The 23,764-nt window shown below is 41.5% G+C and overlaps 1 protein-coding gene across 1 annotated transcript; it reads right to left on the bottom strand.

Annotated features, from left to right (window-relative positions):
• Positions 1–6,906: 6,906 nt before the first annotated feature.
• On the bottom strand, positions 6,907–17,427 carry LOC308061087 (leukocyte elastase inhibitor A-like; the record flags this gene model as incomplete). Its single annotated transcript, XM_080380632.1, has 6 exons — positions 11,286–17,427; positions 10,009–10,134; positions 8,832–8,949; positions 8,374–8,522; positions 7,456–7,644; positions 6,907–7,413 (listed from the first exon to the last, which is right to left on the bottom strand). The coding sequence occupies exons 1-6, from the start codon at positions 11,499–11,501 to the stop codon at positions 6,907–6,909; spliced, it is 1,305 nt and encodes a 434-aa protein (XP_080236758.1). The 5' UTR covers positions 11,502–17,427.
• Positions 17,428–23,764: the final 6,337 nt, after the last annotated feature.

The following is a 23,764-nucleotide window of genomic DNA, read 5'->3' as shown; positions in this document are numbered from 1 at the left end:
TCATCTTTGGAGTCACTACCTTTTGTCATGGCCTTTTGATTCATTGCACTTTGAAACACTGAGTAGACCAATGTTAGACTGGTATTCTGTCCTCAGCAAGTCAATCTTTATTTACTGAAGGAAAACCTAATAAAAAAAATGAATTATTTAAGCCTTTTCCGTAACTTACAAGGCTGCACCAAAGCAATTGGAATTCAATTCTAAATCTATGTCTCATGCAGTTCTTTTGAATTTACACATTAATGTGATTGGGCCATATTAAGTAACTAGAGCCAAATGAAAATCAAATGCAAAAACCTGAGGAAAAACAGCGTTACAAATACATCCAGCAAAACAATTCATTTTTAATAAACCTAGCTGTAACATCAGATCAGGTGATTCTCAGAGCCAAGTGAAGCTAAAGGTCCCAAAATATTACTGGGAAATAAGACCTAGTTATGGTGCACTGATCTGGGAGTGAGCAAGCAGTTCCCACCACAGTTCATTGTTAGTGATCATCCATGGATATAGTTGAGGAAAGAGACTTGTATTACCAAGGAATGCAAAAATGTGCATCAGCCCCCAAAAACCTAGCTGTTTCTCTTCTTACCTACGAAGTACTATGAGTGACACATGGAGCAATGTGACACAGTACTCCCACCAGGCGTGGAGGGAAAAGTGGATACTGGGCTAACTGCTGAAGGAATAATATATATGCAACAACTCACTACAGTGTCTGTGCAGTGCAACAGAGGTTAGTTCCTCATGGACAGTGACCATCTGATGTTGCCAAAATAATTAAATTCCAAGACAGCTGCAATCATTAAATCTGCCGGGGGGTGTGTGTGTGTGTGTGTGTAGGTTTGAAGTGGAAATTTTCCATGTAAGAACAAACCCAAAATTTTCTGTTTATTTTTCAAGACCAAAATCGTACTGAAAGGTGTTTTGATCTGCCAAAATGCAGATATATGTTCCTAGAGTCCAAGGACTGGTGTGGTTTATAACTCGTACAAGCACAGCCACATCTATTTCTGTACCTCAGTAAGACCAAAGGTTTTTACCTGAGGTCAAACTATAGGGACTAAAGCATACATGTGGAGGAAGGGAGAAGGGCTCTGAGGAGAAAGCATGTTCTGCTAAAACTTCATTTTGATGGAAGCATTCAGAGCAGCAGTGCTGAGATGAATTAGAGGTTGGATGGTGGGCATGGCAGAGGAAAAGTCAGGAATTACATATTTGCTGGGCTGTGAGTCAGACCCCAGAGTAATCAGATGTTCAGAAATGGATTTTAGCCAGCTGGTAGGATTTAAAGGATGATTGAGGGTCAGCTTTTAATTTTCATTCTCTGCAGGTCATGGCACAAGGCCCGTGGTACATGCACAGGCCATTCTCATAGATCTTCCATACTTACCTTTTTACTATGGCAGGTGAATAAACTACAGAATCTGTCTGCTGGAACATTCATGGTCTGTTAGACAATCATAATGCACAATATCAAATATAATTCAATTGTAAGAAGCTATTACTCTTTATTGAATAATAGACTTGATGAGCAGTAAAGAAACACATCTGGCATCTGTAAAGGTCATAGGGATGGATAATAGAAATCCCAAATTTGTACATATTAAGTGACAGAGCACAGCGCAGCAGAAGCACCCTCTGTGAAAAGGAAACTGAGCTGCTTTACCCTTAACAGTGTGTTTTGTTCTGCTGAAACACAGGCATGTACATGCAGAGCTGGATGGTTGGAGTGGCTTTCAGTTTCCAAACTCAGAAAGAACTTTTTATCTGAGGATGTTATAGCAGGATGGGATAATCTAAAAACAGTAAGCAGCTTTGTTCTCACATTCTTCAACGCTCCTTGTTCTGTGAGCTGGGCTGCTGTAGCTTTTACTGTGTTGTATCAAACTGCTACTGCCTGAGGGCCCAGGTTTGCATGGAAAGAACTGTAGTGTGTCTTTTCTTATTCTCCCATTTTCACATATTCACATTAGAATTCCAGCTACTGGTCAGAAGGTGCTCAAACATGCCTTGGGGGCCTCCATGAAGAGCTTTCCTGGTCACACACACTCCTTCGTAAGCTTTGGTTCAGTGTGTTTGTCCTGTGTGGACACCTATGGAGCATGTACCTGAAGGACACAACCGGCCCTGCACGGGTGGCCAGCTCTTTGCCTCATGTCCAGGATTTTCTCAATAAACATTTTGTTGCACCGACTCCTCTAGAAGAGGCCATGTAGATGTTTCTGGTATGTTCTTCCAGCCAATATGTTTGCCTTCTTTGTACACTCTGCATTTCATACCTCTGCAGCAACATGATCACCACAAGGGCTCTCCACACAGGTAGGTTGCTTGAATGTCTGGTAACTGCTCAGTTTCTGAATTATGCTAGCTACCCTAATGTGAAAAACTACATTGCCAAGGCAGGCAAGATAGTTAACCCAAAGTAAATTAGCTCATGGAAGAGAGGAAGTTTGGTTCTGCCAGTAGTCATTGATGGGACAGTACAACTTCTTCAGAGACTAGTCTGTCACTACACACCCTTGGGTTTGTTTTGTATTTTTTCCTACACTGAATGTTAGTGCAAAAGTGCAGAAGCAGCCTGTGAGGAGCTGAAAATTTTGATTAGAATGGACTATCCATATGCAGTCATCAGCAGACAAGTGCTCTTTTCTAACTTTGCCCAGTTAGGGCACTGGACCTGGGAAAATCAGATGCTTCTCCTGAAATTCAAAAGCTAAGAGCATAGTAGCAATGTAAAGGAAGACAAGCAGGTTAAAATGTGCTCCATATCCATGTTTGTCCCAAGAAAGAAGTCAGCAAAGACTCTGCTGCTCTTTGTGCCTAAACCAGTTCATGGTGTTTGCCCTTCTTCCCCGGTGCTGGCATAACCAAAGAGACATTAAGCAGCAGAAACCCTGGCTCTTTCCAGCATTTCTCTGTTCAGATTTTCACACTAAATGTCTTATGGTTGCTTAGAAACCATTGTGTAGTGTCTGGGGGCAATATTTGCTTATGCTTTGGGTGGCCTGTCCAACTGCACCACACTTGGCAGAGGCTATACTGGCATCTCTCAGTGACCTTACATTAACTGAGGTGTGGCCAAAGAAGTCCCACTTGTAGGATTTCAGCTGCTTTTTATTCAGTCCTGACATTTGCTGTGCTGGAGGTGGTCAGCTCTGCGTGGTACGCACACAATCTGAGGCAGACTGTCATTGGAATCAGTGCTAGCCCTTTTAAGACAACCGGCATCTTGTATTAAACCTCTCAGAGAGTCAGTGTGTCAAACCCAGGGTAAAATCAATGCCTAACATGTGCCTTCCCCTTCAGAGCTCATAGTACCTGGTATGTCAGTGTGTATTGTGTTTGCACAGCAACTCAAGGCAAAAGGATACCAAGCACACCCACCAGTCCTCTGTGCTCTTTCGTTGTAATAATTCAATTTGTTATAATAAAGCAGCAATAAAACTGGGACTTTTTTTCTGCTGCACATGCTTGCCAAAAGCAAGGAAGAGGCTTGCTCTGTTGCCACTCCTCAGGTAGCTGGATCTCACTCCCTGCACGTGTCACGCTTGTGGTGTTCTCTGGCGAGCAGTGCTGCTCTTTGCCTGGTGCACACAGCTGCTGAGTAGCTCATCTGTGCAGCCTCTGAACAGATCTAAGCTTATCAGTGCCGCCTTCTTTTTCTTTACATTATTAGCTCCAACAAGTGGCATTTGAAGTGATACTCTACACACTGCCTTTCTTACTGGGATCTTAAGGAACCAGGATGTCCTGGTGTAAAGCCTTCTGCCAGTTATAGTTTGAAAGAATTAAGCATTAGTCTTCATGTGGGAAAAGAAACTTACTCAGAACTGCTTTCTAGCTTTTTCAGTGCCCTTCAGTCCACCCATTGTAAACCTTTCGAATATATAACAATCATGTTATACAAAGGTACTGAGAAACAGCTTAAAGGAAAGCAAAATGTCAGAGAAAACTGGGGAGAACTGCAACCATCAGAGATTCGAGTCCAGTGGAAAGGTGAAAACGTGAATTGAGAATTACTCAGTAATCAGACCACGGAAAGACACAGATCTGTCTAATGTGGGACAAATGGGTGTTATCTTTCCATGGATGCTCATGCAAATAGTATTTGACTTCTTTTGCTTTGCTTTTTGGCAGTGTGTGTACTTGTAGGCAGTGAGATACGCTGGTGTAGTTCAACGAGCTGTGCAGCAACACTCCGCATCAAGCCTGTCCCTGGGTAAGAAGCAGTGGCAACCCCTCCAGGGTTGTGTCTGCTCCATGCACCGTTCAGTGTCCAGCTTTTCTCTGCTCTGCAGGCTCTCCTGTTTGGCATCGTTACAAGCTATAGTTCCCCACTTGCACTTGCTGCCAGAGTAGACTAGTTAACCTTCTATTTTTAAGTAAACATCTCTGATTCTGTGGGACCATTGCCCTCTACACTGGGAGCTGCTACAACTACACTAGCAGCAGGAGGCTACTTTCCAGCTCCTAGCTGTTTTCACCACATTTTTAGATGTTTTATAAATTAAGATGGCAAATAGAAAAAAAGATTGTGAGGAGAAAATAGATACTTTTTTAAAATGTATATTGTATTTTGTTCCTAGTTTTGAAATTATCTAGATATCCCTGAAGCAATTTTTAAAAAAAAAAAAACCCACAAAGATTGTAAGTGACTACTTCTGCTGTAGTAAGCTAAGTGGCAATCCTTGCTTCAGCCACACCTTCTCCTTTGCTCACACACAGAATTACTTTTCCTGTTGTGAGACTCATGCTTTTGGGGATAATATTTTACAGCACTTGCCTTTATCACACATGCCATTAATTGTTTTTCTTTTACATTTTACCTGAAAATATATACATCTGATTATACAAGATATTACATTCTAACACTGTTCATTTCACTCTTTTTTTAATAAGTAATTAATATTTGACACAAACCAGATATACACAAAATACTGATGGATGTTGTTGAAAAACATGCATGGCTAATTTGTGCATACCGTGTTCATGAGAAGAGCCCACAGCCAGTGTTCGGTGTTCTCTTATCAGCTAATTGACACGAAAACTGCCTCTACTGCTAATTTTACTATTTCAGGCTGTAATTCATACTGAAATTGCAGCTGTGTGAGACAGCTCTGGAGACTATCATGAGTCTGCTTTATTTAGCAATTGAATTTGTGTCGAGTGCTGTAATTTGCTATAATTTTGCATGCATATCTCAGCATTTGGGACAACCATTTGAATCCTCAGTTCTGAAAGGGCACTAGCATGCTCCCAGCATTTACCTTCTTCCCATCAGTGAGCAACAGGAAGAGTCATCAAGGAGTAGAATATTTTTTCCTTTAAAAGCAAGTATTTTTCATATATCTGTGGATGTTGGACATTGCCTACTGCCAAACTGGGCAGGCTGCTCTGTTCTCCATAACCCCACATTATCCCTTCCCACCACCTATTCCACAGGAGGTGGTTTAGGGAACTAGGTCATCAGCAAGAAAATTAACTTTACCAAAAATTCTCCTCTTGATTTATGTCCTAGAGAACTGCTCATCACCAAGTCAGGCAAGTAACAGTGATGGTGTAAGGGAGGGAGCAGAAACACATGGAAGGAAAGAGACAAAGGGAGTATTTTCCTCCTCCTCCTCAATGGCATTGGACTGGCTCAGCCGTGCCCTAGAAATTCACTCTTAATTCCCTCATAAAATCAAATACAAGAGAGAAGCAGCAGGCGAGGTTCGAGGCTTGCCTATCCTAATGTCGAGCTGTCCAATGCATAAATTTAGCATGATGAATATTTTAAAATGAGAGGGAGACTTCAGTGTCACATTTTTGAAAGGATTACCAGTATTTTTACTTGCTATATTAAGACTATGCCTCTGCCCATTTAATTCTGCAGACTACTACATTTAATTTGCAGTATATCAGTTTGCAGTGGTTTTATTATGATAAATGGAACAAATACAGGCTACCCATCTAAATACCGTTTCTATAAATATTTTAAATTATTTTTTTATGCTAATGAGGAATAAAGATGAATCAAGAAACTCATGGTATCTAGGGCACAAAGAGAGCTGTTTTTTAGAACTAAGAATAGCTGATCACTGCTTAAAGTTTTATGTGGGAATTAAGTCTCTAATTCACAGCCATTGCAGGGCAGGCCTTGTCAGAAAAGGCCTTCCACTACCCTAAAAACCTGTTTGTTATGTGAAAGTTTATGAAGAAGTTAGAGAACTAAGACATACAGGATTTCTGACAGAAAAAAATAAGCAATGGGCCTGCTCTGCTTGAGAGCAAGCACAATTACTCCAGAAAAGTCTTGTGCTTTCTCTGCTCTCAGAGAACAAATCCTGAGATTTCCAGTTTGAACCATTACCCCTGATCAACATTTAAAGGAGGCTCTCACAGGAATAATTTGCTACTCCCATACAAAGTGGCATTGTCCTTGAGACCTATACAGAGGTTGGGCAGGAAAAGCTAGAAGACTGAATACCTGAGTTCATCCTTTTAATGCAGATCCCTGTCCTCCTGTCTCCTTCATGTGGGAGAATGTGTCACTCATAGGGCACTAGAATCATGGGTTTATTGGAGACATATTACATTAGGAAAGACTCAAAATAAGATTTTCTATGTACATGCCTCTCCAGGCCTACAGCTCTTTGGTAAATAATCATATAGTGTATTTTAAGGTAGATGTCATTTTAGTGAGGCCCCCTAAAAGTAAAACATGCCTGAAGCTGATGTTAGAAAGGCAATAGTTAACACTTTTTAGGTTTTTATCTCCAATTTGGCTCTTATCGGATGGTCTTTTGTACAGCAGATTAACACATTAGAATAAAGCCTGGCGAAAATGTGCTTGTCTCTTGTTCTCAGTACCTGCCAACAGGGATGTTAGCTGGAGAAAGATCTAATTTCCAAAATAACCTCCACTTATGGGGAGCAGTATCTTCCAAAGAAGAGAATGGTGTCAGTTGGGTTGTGTCTGATGAAGAAGAGGAACGGATGGTCAGCTTTGAACTCATAACAAACTGGGTGGCACAGAGGTATTAGAACATGACCCATGGCACCAGCTGCTTCAGTGCCCTCTTCACTGACTTCCATGAATGACTTCTGGATGGCCTTGGACACAACCAAACCATCCTTCCTAGAGATTCCTGACAAATCAGCTTTTCCCCAGTCAAAAACATTCATCATTCCCATGTCCTGGAGAGTTTTGTTTAGAACGTAACTTTCCTCGATCTTGAACTGAGGCAGGTACACCTTCACTCTCAGCTGTTGCATTCTAGCCGAGCTGGTCCATCCTGCCAGTTTTTCATATGTGAGGCTGCATTCAAGCTGTAAGGTGGTATTGATAACAATGAATGACACCATAATGAATGGAAGAAAAAGACAGTAAGGTTCAGTTTTTCCCACTTGTCTTCTGACTACACTGGAGAACTGTTAAAGTATTGCTTTTTACAGCCTGTTATGCATGCAACTAGAGACAAAAGGAAGTACTACCTGTTCTAGGCCAGTGAAGTCCTCACAGACCACTTCAGGAAGAAGAATGAACATGCTTAGTTCATCATCAAAGTATAGGAGCTCTATCACTTTCACTTTCAGTTCCTCTATGATGGCCATGTTAAAATAACCTTCTTGAAACATCATCTGCACTGTCCTTTTCTCATTCTGGAACATATGAAACATATTAAACAGAAAATACAAAAATGATCACCCTGGTTTTAATTGGTTTCAGATCTGAGTTAGAGTTCAGTCCAGAAACATTATTTACACTGGTCATGGGTTTAATGTACTTGTAGCATTGATGTGTTCCTCTCTCTTAACTAGCCCCAATGAAGTTATCTGTTTTAGAAGCATAAAATCTACTTTTCCATTTCTACTGGTGCCAGATTGCTCTCACCTCCCTCGTTACATCCTTCTTTTTTTCTGGCATGTCAGATGAGGAAACTGATGCTTCTGATGCAACCATGAATCTAAATCCTTCATGAATAATGTATACGTTCTCCTGAGATAATTTGCCTTGAGCTTATTTTTTCCTGAAAACAAATACTGTTCTGCTGGTAAATAGTAGCAGAGGAACAGAATCCTCAGATTCAGTCTCAAACGCCGACTGTTTTTGAAATAGCATCCTTAGTTGCAAAATCCCCAACACATGTGCTCAGTGACTTTGACACAACCAGGATCTCAGCAGCATGAGACCCACTTCTGATGTGAATTGATAGAAACAGTCACACATTTGGTTATCAAACTGGAAAGAAGATGTAGCTTTCTATTGCTCTAGCTGAAGACCAGTGTTTTGTCTTGGAATAACAGAAAGGAGGAAAGATCTCATCTGTTGTTGCAGCAGAGACATCTTATTTCTACTCCCCAGCTGTTTCAGTTCCTGCTCATACTGACCTTGTTCAGCTGGAAATACATTTCCTTAGTGTCCTCTTTCTTAAATTCTACTGCCCACTTTCCTTTAAAATATATAGCGTTGACCAGGACAAGTACAGTAGAGGGATCAATAAATCCAGCAGCAAATAGGTCCTTGATTTTACCTTTAAAAATAATGAATTAAGAATTACTACTTTGTTTGGGCAATCAACTGCATTTGACTATTAATAATTATTTCTGTAAATCTGAAAAGTAGTATAATGCTGTCAGGCAAATAACAAAATATTTATGTACAGCTTTTGAAGCCGGGAACTCAAGGCACTTTTGTGCTTCTTCCTACATTCATTTCCTGTTGAGCAAAAAAATGCAGTGAGGGTTTTAAATATAAAAATCTCAGTACCTTTGGGAAAAAAGGTGGAAACTGAAATTCAGACATGGTTCAGTTGCAAACCAAACAACCTGCACATTTTCTTCTTTACCTTTTGTCTCATTTTCCACCCAGAAGTTAATCTTCTCTCTGGCTTCTTCCTCAGTGTGTTTAAAATTGACTGGTTCCAGTTCTGCTCGATAAAATTTCTTAATTGAATCTAAGTATTTCTGGGAAGTACAATAGACAGAAATTTATCACAACATGATGATTTTTATGATAGATAATTTCATGGTTTCAAGACAATTCCATGTAGTAGATCAGCAAGAAAGGAATGAGTAAAAGAAGGCATATATAAGAAATTCACTGAAATAACTCAAGCATTCAGATTTTAGAGATTATTTATAAAAAAACATATCTGCAAATATATTTTTCTGTATTTTCAAGCTGTACTGAGCAGCAGAAATTTCTCAGCACAGTAAAAAACTTTTCCAGACTGCTGGTCACCTTTATCTGGCTCTGAAAAATATCTCTTTACCTAGAGTGTAGTGTTTTAGAAGAAAGATGAAATCTTGACTTGAAAAGAGAAAAGTGGTTACAGAGAAAAAACAGTGCTGTTTTTAGCAATACTCTTATAAACACTTAAAGTCTGGTTTCCTGAGGGAATTATTTGCATGCACTTGCATTGCCTGGGCTGTCAGTATTCCACAGGAACATTCTGAGGTGGTCATTCCCACTGAAATTAGACTAATTGACAAAAATGTCAAAGCTGTAACTTTCTTCTAAGCCTTGTTTGAAAAGGCAGCAGGAATCAGAGTCCCATATTCGCATAGACTCTGAAGGAAAGGTGGAAGAGTATGTACAATTATTTTATTAGAAACAGAGAAGACACTGGGGAAGGAAGAAAGTCTTATGCTGGTCACAGAGCTTTGTTCCTTGGATAGAAATGATGCAGCAAACACGAGATCTATTAGACACCAGGCATGTGTGGCAAAGGTGTGTTGACAGTGATTAATGCTCTCATGTTTTCTGGAATACCCAGGGACAGCTTTTACATAGATCTGTTTGTTTATATTAAAGCTTTTAAGTCATGGCTTTTCCATGTTTTGCCGTTTGCCATATCTCACCATGGGCAACTGAGATGGAAAGGCTTCTTGACTGAAAGAGCTGTGGAGTGCAGCCATTTGGCAGCACACCCTGCCAGCGTTGTATTTCATTACCCTTTGTACTTTATGATGGAATAAATTCTGCTCCCAGGAGCTGTGAAAATGGACACCATGGCCACTTACCTGGAAGAATGGATAAGTAGTTTCTCCAAAGAGCCTGTTGGCAATGGTGAGAGAGCATCCTGGTCTGGGCTCACTGACTGCAGCCAACAGAGCCTGGAACTGGGAATGCACTCCTGCTTCTTCAGACTTCAAACAGGAAAACAGAAGTTTCATGGTAAGCTTGAGCTTTCCTATGCAAAGCTGGACCCGAGTGTGAATTGCATCCTCTTTCTGCATGAGAAGCCTAACTCCACCCAGCTGATACAGGAACATTGGAACAAACGCATGAGGACACCACCTCCAGCTCCCCCTGAACCAGATGTACAGAATGACAAAATGATTCCCCGTCTGGCCTGCACTAGTCACCATGTATCCTACAGTGATGGCTCTGGGTACACTGAGCAAAAGTCTGCTGGCTTAGAGCCTGGGAAGAGCAAGCTCCAAGATGCCTTTGGCATGCCCTGTAGACAAACCTTTGCAGGTGGCAAGTTAAGTACTGATCACATTTTAGATTGGTACTGCTGTTTTGGTTAGAAACCTATAATGAGAAGGCTTAGATGCTGAAATGTGTGATCTCACAAGTCCCCTAATAAAAGAACAGTAATAAGAAGGTCTGCAGATCTAGACAGAGAGGCTGCTCAGCCCTGCAGTGCTTTCTGATTAAGTGATCGTTTGCAAGGACAAGGGTGGAAAAACCAGCACCCGTTTCTTCATCTCAGAGCTGCAACTGTGTCTTACCTTCTCAGAAGGGTATCTGTTTCCCTGGCTTGTACTGCTCAAAACTTCACTGAAATGAAACACCTGCAATGTAAATGTTGGGTGAATGCAGCTGAGTGATGGTACCTTAAAGCTAAAACAGTGTTTCAAGCCTATCCCAAAACGCAACCAAATACAGTCAACTGGGAAAGTCCATTTGTCCTTTATTACGAGACCCTTGCAAGTGAACAATAAGGTTTTGTAGAGGGTGAGCTCATGAAATATTTGACAGCTTTATTCTTAAGAAAGAAGACTTTAGGTATCCAGGGAAAGCAGAAGACCATATGAAAGGGAACCACTACTTCTGAGCCCTGGAGGGTGGAGGAATACCTTCAAAACTCTTTCTTTAGCACTGATGTATTCATTGAATGATCAATTACTGTAATTGTTTTGATCAATTGATCAATTGAATGATCAGTTACTGTAAAACAAAAAAGTTTGGTATTAGGAATATCATAAGAGAGGGCATTTGTAAAGGGCCCTCTGTGTGCATCACTTCTCTGGATACTTAGGAACTATATCAGATGGTATGATCAGCCTCACGGCTCACATCTGGTTACTCTCCCCTTTTCAGAGCAAAGGAAACTCACCTCCTCAATCTGTTTGAGTGTGTTGCCCCTAGCTCCAAGGACAACCATCCCAAAGGCAGCTGAGAGACTTAGCGGGGAGAAGAAGATGTTTTCATTTCTTTTTCTTTTGCTCAGCTCTCTGAAAAAGTCAAGACAGAACTTGGCATTGGCTGCGCTGAGAGAGCACATTGTGGCACTGTGATCACCTGCAACAAGGGAAACAAAGATTTAGGTTTCTTGTCCTTACACCTGCTAAGTTTAGGTGCCTTAGTAGAGCACAGTAAGGTTTTTCTGTGGTAGCATGGCTGAACTGTTCATCACTTCATGGAAGATTCCTGATTCACCACATCTGGGATTTCACAGTGAATCTGAAAACCAGCGCCCTGAATGGCAGGAGAAACACATTTTCAGAAACAGAAGTCTCAGTTCAGGTGTTTCTCCAGAACCAGCACTTAGCCCTGACTTTGTCCTAACTACAGTCCCAGCGCACTTTACGTCCCCATCATTTTTGCCTCGAGTCGTCTAAACATAGGTCTTATTAATTTCACCCCTTGCTCATACCTCACTCTGTCTCTTTCTAAAAAAAAAATTGTGTGTATTAATCAGCTGTGTCCTTCTAAGGCTGGTTGCTTAACAAACATTTGACAGAAAATTGAACTACAGATAGGCTCACTTACTAAGATTTTCAGCAAAGGCACATTGTATATTAGGGGCAAATTGCAGTCACATTTTATATTTTATCTGCAGCTTTAACACTTTTCCCAGATAAACCTCAGTTACAATCACAATTATTACTAGCAGATGATCTTGAGTGTTCTGCAACACATCTTACACCTAGGACAGAGTTTCTTTCTAATGAAAGCCTTTTCCCAGTGTCTTTATCCAGTAAAGTGACATAGAGGCATCTGATCCGTTAGAAAGTCACTTCAGTATTTTATTTTCCACTATTCTAAATCACTTTTGTTTTGATTCTTACTGAGTCTGAATAACTTTCTCCACAAATGTGGAAGATCTCTTTCCCCCATTACACAAGAAGAATTAAATTATCTGTATAAATATTCAAAAGATGGAATGGTATAGAAAGATTATGCTTTCATAAATTACCAATCTGGGTCACGCAGAAGAAGTGGGAAAAGGCTTGGGTTTAATCTTCTTTAGAAACACACCTGGCAAAGCCATTGTACAAGCTAAACACAGCTTTATCACACAGAATACATTTCAATGTAATCCAAAACACTGCACAACATCTTGAAAATATTCTCACTTCCTCAAAATATGTTATATACCATATATACGTGCTAAGCAGATAATCTTCTGACATTTCATAGTTATGTCTTTTGTAATATAAACGTTAGAATTAAAGGTCAAGGAGATATTTACCTTCTCCTCAGGACTGATGGTGTCAACTCGCCTGTTGAGCTTGATGACAAGGCTTCTGGAGCAATGGGATATAAAGCCATTGCCACTCCCAGCGGCAGCATAATTTTTGCTCATGATGAATCACTTTCCTGTTCCAATCAGTTAGTATAATTAGGGCACCTTTTGTGGAATCTTGAATTTTTCCTTACCCCTGGGAGTTCAGAAAGAAGTTACAATGTTAAATGCATTCTGAGATGTAAAAATCTCTAGTCATAAAAAAGAAAGCAAACTTCTAGCAACAAAGGAGATTTCAGGGGTTTTACCTGTAAAAAATTTAGTTCTACAAAGTTTGATGTGGGTTACTATCAGAAGTGGCACCATCAAATGCAAATACGTATGTTTTTGTAATAGAAATTAATTATTGAAACGTTTGCAGGTGGCACAGTAACAAGTGAAAGAAAAATACAAAAGCACCTGTTTGGCCAATTGTGACTTAAGGAAATGGTTCCAGAGTGGAGGTAGAGCAATCCCCTTCACCTGCTCCAGTTCTGTGCTGCTGAAGACTTCTTTCTTGAAGATCCCTCCCAGGAACACAGGTTTCTTCTTCAACTGGAAAATTTGTCCTTAATGGAGAAAAGCAATTTAGCCATTTGTTCCAGAGTTTCTGGAATATCCAACAGCTTGGAGAAACAGTGGCTTGCTTTCATTCGCATGACATCTTGGAAGAGCGGGCACGGTGAGTGCACAGCGTGACTGTGCTCAGCGTGTGCGTTGGGTGTGCTGCAGCTGAGCACTTTGCAGTCGCTGCAGTGATGTGGCACAGATTGTGTGCATTGGTGTCAACCACGCAGCATGTACAAACCAACTCTGATACACCTGGATGCAGAGACACTGCATTCTATGACAGAATCATAGAAAAGACCTTTAAGATCATGAGAGCCCTCCCTGTTCCTCTCCTGGGGATTCCTGATATTTCTGCTGTAAGTGGGGAAGGCATCTATGGTACAAGGGGCGAAATATAGAGAAGCTATGCCTGTCCACATAGTCTGCTTTCAAACCCTGGCATTCTGCAGTTGTGTTTACAGGAGACCTGGACGAGTTTTGTCCAGGCAGGCTTTCCACGAGACACTGATGTGTCAGCTAAGTTAAGCCCAGAACTTCTCATTACTCCTCATTTTTATTAGTGACTCCAAGAAAGTCTGGCCCTTGCCTTACATGGCTTCAGCAAGGCATAGGCAACAGGGAGAGAGCAACCTAATTATAAGAAGTAGTATGTTTCTGAGGTTATTTTCCTGAAAAAAAAAATCTTCCTTCACATTTAGGTTGATACGTTGTGTGGGTGGGAAAGTATGTGCATGAGTGTATGCACGCACAAACACTTAACACTATTTTGTAAGAAGTACTTAGTTATTACTACTAACATATACTTACATATCAACCCAATCAGATGCTAGGCTTCTCTGGTATTTAGGAAGCTCTGAAAGCAGTTTCATATCCATCATAAGATACTCATGAGTTTATTTATTTTCCAATTTGAATTTTCTCCTTTCTCTTGGACGAAACAAATTAAAAAACCTGCTGTTCATTCAACCCTCACGCCAAGAGGGTTAGACCTGCACAGATTTTGCCTGAAAGGAAGAAATCCATGGAGTCTGGTTTTACTTGCTTAATGCTGGGGCAAGAAAACTTCCCTGAGAAGTGTCTGCTTTGCTTCCCTGGTTTCTGCTGAGGAAGCGGCCGCCCTCCACACCATCACATCAAAACCCTGTTCATGAGCCTCTACCTCATGTTGTCACCGAAAGGAAACTGCAGAGCAGAACCAAGCAGATGGTGTTTCCTTTCTTGCAGTGGTGGGCTGTGCGCTGCATTCTTAGTTTTGGCACTAGGCATAGAACAATTGGAGGAAAAATGTTGTGGAGTATGAGTGGGAGGTAAGCAAGTAAGAGCAATAAGATGCAACAGCCCTAAGTCAGAGTAGCATTGTCATCTTTCAGAACAGAAGTAGGGAGATTGTCTGCAAGCAGCAAAACACAAGTATGTACTTTTCTTTCAGGAATACTGGCAATTTTTATTCCAAATTAATTCAGTGAATGGAAAACTACGGTCCTGGAACAGAATAAATTGTGTCCTTTATGCACAAGGGGGTGTGCTAGAGCCACCAGTCCCCTTAAAATTTATTCTTTTGTGTATGAATCTGTTAAGGTGGAGTTCAAGCCACCTAATATGCTAGCAGAGTGAGACACTACACTCTTAGCCCTGCTTAGTTTTCTGATACTTTTGACCTCTTGTCTTAACTGTATTAAACGAGCAGGTTTCTTTGTTGTTGTTTGTTAAGTCTGTATTTCTCTGTTCTTGCTACATTTTGAGTTACCCTGAAGATTAACTGCCGCTCCATTGCTCCATTTGGTGGAGTTTGTTTCAGATGGATCAGTTTCTGTCAGTGGTCAAATTACAGACGATGAAGTAGCTGAATTGGCATTAATTGCCAGAAAGGAACATTTTCTGCTTCTCTTCTGGTCTCTTCATTTGATGTTTTCTGCTCTTCTAGGTTAGTATAATGCAGGTTAGAGAGCGGCTTAGACGGGCATAGCTCTCTGATGGGAATGCCTGAGAAATACAGGAGTTTTTGTTTAAGTAGATTGAAGGATCTGTGCATTGTAGGTTCTCAGGAGACTCAGTACACAAACACCTGCAGGGAAAGACAAAGCTATAGCTCATCCTGTCTTTGGACAAGGATGGCTGGAGGACTAGGACTTGCAGCGCCCCTGGCAGCCCTTTGGCTCCCTTCTTGCTCTTGAAATAATGCAAAAGTTCATTGCTGGCCAGAGGAAAACTAAGAGGATTGAAGATGGTTGTGGTAGTCTCAGAATCAGGAGACTCTATTGCTTTCCAAGGATAAGCCTTCTAACAGGAAAGGATAACAGGAGGATTTTTTTGTAAGGTTACAGAGAAGTAGTTGCTGAGATGAGTTGTGTGGAAAGGAAGATGAAGATGTAAAAGGAATGCAAGTAAGGAAGTGACAGATTTTGTTTCAGAGAGACTACTCTGGAAAGAACACAGATTTCAAAGACAGACCTCATAGCTGGTGGTCAGGCGCTTGTCATGGTGAAGTTACTCTCAGGCACAGAGGAGTGGGTCACAGACTTAGCTGCTTCCTACCCCTAAAGTTCTCCACATTTAAATAAGACTGTAAACAGTGCCACGGCCTTAGGGACAAGTTTTCTTCAGCACTGTTTACCTGTTTGAAGCCATTTTGGCTGAAAGTCTCAAACTTTTCCTTCACTTGCCAGGGACAATTCTATTACTCTTTCTGGTGGCTTTGGGGCCAGGACCAAGGGAATGAAGATTTCTCTATATGATTTATAAATTTCAAAGAGTTCTGATGACATGGATGAGACAAGCATAGGGAGGCCAAAACAACCTCAATTCACTCAGTGATGTCAATAAGCAGAACACAATTTCACAGCACGGAGCAACGACTCACTCTGTAGGGAACAGACCACCAGCATGTCCCTTGTGATTATTCTTTGCTTCCAGTGGACACACTGCAGTAAACCTGGATGGCTGTAGTTCTTCCTTGGCTGCAGGATGCAGCCGGGAAGCAGATTAATGTTGAGGAAACAGAAGCTGATCTCAAGCTTGACAGCAAAGGCTCTTCTTGTCGCTTTCATCTGACAAAATGTACATTCTGCTACCACTCTGAGACTGCTCAGGTGGTAATTACAGAGTAGCTGAAGTGTCTGAGGTTGAGTAGAAGTACCATTGGATTAGTAGGCTGCTGAGTAACAAGAACACAACAAGGACTCCTGTGATTTTCACTGGGTCAAGGACCAAGAGGGCCCACCCTATTTACCAGACATCTGCTACATAAGCATAACAAACCTTATACATCATATCAGAGCAATTAGCGTGATAAAGCATCTGTGGTGATCCACAGCAACTTTAGCATGACAGAAAAATACCTTTTGAAGTTGATGAAGAAGTGGGAGAGACTTCAGATGTTGCTGATGGTGTCAGCCCACTTGGGAAGCACCACATGAGCAAAGTCTAATATTAATTTCTGTGATTTTCAGGCTGTATGAGTCAAGAACCTAGCAAAGAGCTAGTATCACCTTCTAAGTTGCACTGCTGTCTGCTGACTCTCCAATACTGAATGTATTGGCAACAGAGTGCAGGAATTGATGAGTGTCAACTTTGCAGAGTCTTAGGCCACCTTATATTGGTTATTCAACTTGCCAGGGAAAAGGTGAGCCCAGCACTGTTTCTTTCCACCTGAACTCTTTTCTGCACCAGAAGTCTTTCCATGATTGCAATGGAGCCCTTTACTCTCCAGGGAGATTTAGACATGATGCAAAACAGCACCCAAAAAGTCTTCATCTTTGATTCTCTTACCAACGTCCAAAATAGGCTCTAGCAATGCAGCCAGTTCTGCCTGTTGCACCTTCTCTGCTCACACCCCTTCTTGCCTGCTCATCAGCTATGACTAACAGGAAATTATAGTTGTAAGCAAGGATTCCTCCATGTGTTTTATCTGGCTTCCACAGAGTAAGGGGTTACGGCTAGACAGAAAAATGTTGGGGAAAATGGGCATGATGAGCCCATTTTACAATGCCAGCTGATCCAGTCTTTGCGACCGATCTCATTTACATTATCTGAATATCATTCTTTTGTGGCAGTTTAAATCATTTTATAAGCCAGGTCCTTTTACCTAAATAACAAATGCAGCATTTTTTAAGGCTGTGAGATACAGACTGTCCATAAGCTTTACCCCAAGGAGTTAAACTTCTGTCCATCTCAATGCATAGCTTTTCTTGTCAGCCAGCATTGTGGGGTACAGTGATGAAGATAGTAGAAAAGTTCCTTTGCATTTTAAAAAAGGGGCTGGTTTTTTTCTATATTGATTAACTACCGAAAAAGATAATAGATATTTTCATGCAATGGACCTTTTGTTTGGGATTCTTGAAAGTGCAAAATACATTGATTTGCATTTTCAAGTTCATTCCTACAAAGGTGGTGGCTGGTTATGTTTTTTTTAACAATGAACGTATGCATGAATGAAAATTCTGCTGAGATGCAGCATCAGGATTTTGGCATTTCAGTCTAGGCAACAGCAAACAGATGACATTGCAGCAGTCTCTCTAGATATCAGTTCTTATTATTCCATTGCTGAGACCCTGATAATCCTCCAAACCAGTCATTCTGCATCCCAGAAAATGATGAAAACACAGAGCACAAATTCAAAGTGAAACTTGCCTATCATAATTCTGGGGGACTTTGGGGTGCTTCAAGTGACAGAAATGGCAGTTAGGCTTCTTTACACACTTGTGAAAAGGAAATTCCTTGGGTTTTACCACTTAATCATTTCTCCTTAGAATCCTCAGGTTTTTTTCAATGTTACTGAGGACACTGGAGAGCAATAAACTCTCATCACACACGTTTATTGTCTCATTGATGATAGAGGCATAGGTAGTATAATAGAACAAGTTATATATTCAGAGAATTAGGGTTTACCATCAGAATTTCTACAGTGTTGATTTAAATGAAATTCGGTGAGGAATTCCCAAACTTTCGGAGAATGCAACACATTCAACACAGATCAGTGTTCATTTTCACATTGTTCTTGGAGTTGCATTGTAAAGAACAAAGGACTGCTTGGAAACGTTTTGTACCAGAAGAAATGGCAGAGACTTATCGCAAAATCTGCATTCAGCCACTGGGCACAATCTACACGGTGTGCAGACCCCTTCCTCTGGGGCTCTGGTATGCAACTATGGAAAATAGAATGGGTGAGTGATAGTTTTAGTATAGAAGAAGCTGGTAATAAGACCTGTTGTCCATATGTCCATAAATGAAGTTACCAAGAGTAACAAAAAAAAGGAAAGAAAAATGTATTCCCACCAACAGATCTTGTAAAATTTTGAACAGATACATTGAGCAAATCTCTATTGTTCTTTTGCAACTCTGTATAGCCATTAATTAGCTTTGATTGGAAATGACAGAAATGTGTGGCTGGAGGAGCCTTGAGATTGTCTCGTGCATCTGCTGCCCTAAGGCAGGATCAAAGATGTCTGGATTACTGTTGATAGGCGTTTGTTGAACCTGTTTTTAGAAGCTTCTAGACAAAGAATTCCCAAACCTCTGTTACATTTCAGTGCTTCCTTATCCCTGGAGTTTTAACTCATCTCTGTCCTAAATCATCCTGACTGTAAATTGGAGCAGTTACATCCAGGCATCTTTAAATTTTGACATATGCTACTGGCCAAGTCATGCAAATACTTACTGGTCAATTTATTTTTTGCACAAGATGTAGTGTTTGGGAGTGTCTCTCTGGTTGTAAAATGTAATTATTGTAGATGGACTCATGACCAAGAACTTATTACTACACTAATCATGCTACCCAAAACACCGTGGGTATTGTTAGTGACCGAGCTACTTCAACAAATTATGGACTTGGAAATCTCAAATGCCCCTCAGGGCTGCTCAGGCCTGTAAGGCATTGTTGTAATTTTCACAATTCTGAAGAGAAAGGTATTGCTTTTGGCCATCAGACTAGATATTAAAAGTAATTGTCCTTCCTCATTCCCATGACAATCCTTGTGGTGTGATTTCCACACCTAGTCAAATTATGCAGTTGCTTGGCAGTCTCATATGTTATTAGCACAAAAGCTAGTGTGGGGATGTGCTTGCCCGTCCTTACAGATAGTAAGACCAGAGGTATAATGGTTCAGAAGTGGAGGGAAAAGGATAGCCAATATTATGCACATAATGTTAGTGACCAAGTTTTGAAAATAAAATACAATTCGGAAATACCCTTCCCAACCTGCCAAGCCCTGTGAGGAACTCACAGGTGTATAATCTGAAAACACAAGGTCAAATTTTCAGCCAACATAAACTGATTCAGCTCCAGAGAAGATGTGAAAAGGTAATTTATTCCTGTGGAAAAAGGCTCTTCTTCATGCCACAGAATAATGTGGATGTGCAAACAGTATGTTTTCCCTGTCCTGCCATGGAATTTGTATAATATTTAATCATTCTGCAATTCAAATTTCCTATCTACATGCCTGGGGTAACCAAGGACTACTGAACTGTCCTGAAAATAAAGTTCTTTACATTTCTCCCCACTTCTGCTCTCTTTCAGTTGCACTAATTTTTACCATTGATAAAGTTGTTGCTCTGATATTATCCCGGATAAAATTTGACAGTCTCTTCATTTCTAGCCTGCCTGTAATCTAGATACAAATATCTGGTATTTACAAGGTGATGTATCCCAGCTGGTTATAAACATTTATGTATAATCTAATGTAGACCCTATGACCAACAGCCTTGGTAAAACAAGATACTTCTTTAGTATGCAGAATACGATATTAGAGAAAAGCTGACTTTAAAGCAATATGCTTGCATGAACCATTATTTTTATTTCATGCAGAACATGCTAAGTAGTCCCTGCTATTTTGGTCCTGCATGCTTGTTGGGTGTGAACAAGAATGCCTTGACAAAACATGATGTCCAATAGTTTTGGTATTTGACTTGGGACACCCATGTAGAATCTATTCACACACAGAAGTGTCTCAGACTGTTCAAGATGAAGGCAGGTGTCTAATTACAAAATGCGGATGAAGGGACATTAAGGGTGTCTGGGAAATCATCACTCAACGCTTCCTACACATCTATCTATTTGTGAACCAGTAGAACTGTGTCCCCCTGGTACAGCAGCACACACAACCTGCTTCCTGGCCTTTGTTGTGAGACGGGCTTCACTTCTCATCCCACTGCGTGTGGAGCCCCATTCACTTCAAAGTGCCAGCAAATAAAATAAAAAAAAAGCAAGGATTTAATCTCCTACATTGTGCCCAGCACAAACGAGCAGAAAGAACTGTCTGGGATCAGGCCTTTAAAGTCAGGTCTCAGCGTATACAAGTGTGCACAGAGAGACAGAAAACCAACATGAACTCTTTCTCCAGAATCCCAGTTTGCAGCCTGGGCAAACTGGATTTTTACCTTTGTCTGGAATGATTTCTGTGGAAATGTTTTGCACCACACTGCTTCTCAAAGATGCAAATAAGCTGCAGCATTTTAAAAAAATGTAGATGAAGGGTACTGATTCCATCTGTATCACAGCATAAAGAAGCATCATTTTGGTGAAAATTGCTACCCAGGTCTTTCAAAAGTACTGTTATCATCTCCCCAGGAAATGCAGGCCCTTTTCCTTGACTTTGCACAAATCCTATTTCATCTCCCAAACTGCTCTCTCTATACTCTGATCACTCAGTGTTTCATCCCTCTGTGAGAGCTTGCTTTTTTGGCAAAACAATACAGCAGCAATACAGAAACATGAAACTTGATGTCCTTAGCAGAAGTTCAAAGCGTAACACATAAATTTTTCAAAGTCACAAAACCTGTGAACAGTTGTCACTTACCTGAAGGAACTAAGATGTCACTTCTCCAAAGATCCTGTTGGAAATGCTGAGGGAACGTGGAGCACCAGCTTTGCCAAGGAAACTCCTGGAACAGAGAAGGGGCTCCTCCAGCTGCAAGCAACAGGGGAAACTTTAGCAAGATGCTCCCCCCTGGAGCCCCATCTATGTACCCTCAGGCTGAAATCATAGTCACTCTCCCCGAATGCACTTGTGGGGGCCAAGGGGCATGCAAAGACCACAAACACATGCCTGGGCTTCCTGACCATCTAAAGTCTTGTCTTCTTCCCATCCTGTAATTTACAGCTTGAAAAAGAATCATTCTGTTTAAATCTATCATCACTACCCAGCAAAGCAACGGGGTCCCTTCTGCATGTGCACACAGGTTTTGCAGTTTGATGAGAACGGGGCTGAACTCTGCTCTTACCATGCTTTTGGATGAAATGCTGCCATTTAGCAGGTAAGTCTGCCTTGCTCTGCTTCACTTCATGATACGGTTCAACATCACACAGTTCAGATACTGTCTCACCTTTCTGGTAGTGCTCTTGGTTCCTGGACTTGCCATGCTTGGCACCTAATCAATATGAAGCACCTGTGATAAAAATGCAATATAAATCTATGCAAATAGATTAATGAAGACACAAAGAACACATTGAGGCTGCACTGAAGCCTCACAGGCACCACAGTCAGACGAGCATATTTGGAAAGGAGAGTTTTGAGACCTGTAGCTGTCACCTCTTTCAGTTTGCTGTTTGTGAAGAACACGACCTAGAGTGCCAGAAGGCTCCTGCCTCTTTTCCATTTCCAAATATAAGTTCACAGTTCACAGGAAAAGTGAAAGAAAATCACCTTTTTAATCTTTTTGGTTGTGTTGCCTTCAGCACCCAGTTGGATCATGCTGAGGGCAGCTGAGATGCTCAGTGGACAGAAGATATTTTAATTTCTTTTTACTTTGCTTAGCTCTTTGAAGAAGTCCAGGCAGAACTTGGTCTTTGGTGCACTGAGGGAGCAGGCAGGGTCTTTCTCAGGGAATTCAGCACCCCAAGCACTGACTCACTCCCTGGAGCAAGTTTCAGACCGCACTTAACACTTCATAGCAAAGTGCACCCCACACTCTGACAGGAACAACCACCTCTGGGCAAATCACCCCTTTAGTCACATTCTTGCTCTTCCCCTGTCTGCTCCAGCTAGCTCCACACTCACTTTCATGCCCTCAATTTTTTTTCTAAAGGCTGTACACTGTGTAAATACAGTCACATAGGCAACATCCTGTCTTTCTTGCAAGAACTGCTACATGGTTTAGAAGCATTGGTCAGCCTTCAGACGCTGTGCTTCACTGAAGTACATTGTCTAAAAAGTTTTTTGTTTGTATATTGTGTAAAACATGGAGCATGCTGTATGAAAACAACCAACAGAGAGACCAACAAATGGGATTGCCAAGACAGAGCCAAATATCAATGCGGAAAGGCCTTCCTCTACCTCTTGAATTTGAGGTGGCAAGTTCATACCTGTCCCAGCACTGTAAGATAACTGCCTTGCCATTTACCTCCTTTTACCTCTTAAAGGGAATTAACAAATTCCCTCCTGATGTTGAGCGAGCTTGTTCACTCAAGCAAAGAATTTGGCTGCATATATCCTACATCCTCGGACTGCCACATCCATGAAACGTGGAAGTTGGCCCTGTAGGCAGAAACACTGCAGCCTGCCCTTGCGCATCACTGCAACACACTTTGCTCCCCTCCAGCTTCTGGTTTTGGTACTGTCACTACCTTGAGGACACCTGACAGCTTCTTTGCTGATGGAGGGTGATGTCCTGCCCTGCCTTAAATCAAAACCAACCACTTTGTAGCTTGGCTACCTGCCCAGTTTGTAGCTAAAGAAAGCACATGCCTGGGGAAACCAGAGGCTGACAGACAGAGTGCCAGAAGAGTGGCTTTTCAAGTGTCTCAGCAAAGTGGGAGACACGATCCAGTCTCTCCTGGTTTTCCCTCTCCAAAACAAGTAATGAATAAAGGAAATGTATCTTTTTCCCCTCCCAGAGAAGAGGCACCCCGTTGCTGCTGCTGCATCTCATTAGCTTGCTCTGCTAAATCATCTCAAAGATGTGCCAAGCATCTGCAGACAGCAGACAGTAACAGCAAGAGGGAAACAGAAGCAAATCAGAAAATAAAAGTCTGACACGCAGCATTCAGAGAGGCACTTTTCCCTCCCCCTGAAGTACTTATGTGCATCTGATAACCTCTGTCTCGTGGGGGGCCCTGACAGTCCTGCAGCAGATGATAGAGCTGGGCCCGTAATGACAACATGTTATTTCTTCCGTAACCCAGGTCATCCTGGAGAACTGCAATGATCCAGACTGTGCCCCAGCAGCTTCCGTGCCTAAGAGCTGTGCCTAGCTGGAGCTGCCTCAGCTTGGGCACTTTGTCTCAGGGATCTCAGCATGTTTTTCTTCTTGTGTCAGCAAGAGCCAGAGGGTGGAGGGAGAACACACGCTGGCCTTCACCAGCACATCCCAACCTGAGTTCTGAGCATCTCCTGGGTTGTGGGTCAGGAGGTGGCAGGCCCAACCACATGGTACAGGACCTGGTTCATGGGGCAGGAGGAGTCCCAGTTACACAGCTTTAGGATGCTCCCATATGGTGAGAATTTTAGGGAATAGGCTTTTTCCATTGTCCTCAT

This window comes from Falco punctatus (genome assembly GCF_963210335.1).
Source record: "Falco punctatus genome assembly, chromosome: 3".
Classification (NCBI taxonomy): Eukaryota; Metazoa; Chordata; class Aves; order Falconiformes; family Falconidae; genus Falco; species Falco punctatus.
The sequence above is the reverse complement of the archived record's forward strand: the minus strand, read 5'-3'. Positions and strand labels throughout refer to the sequence as shown.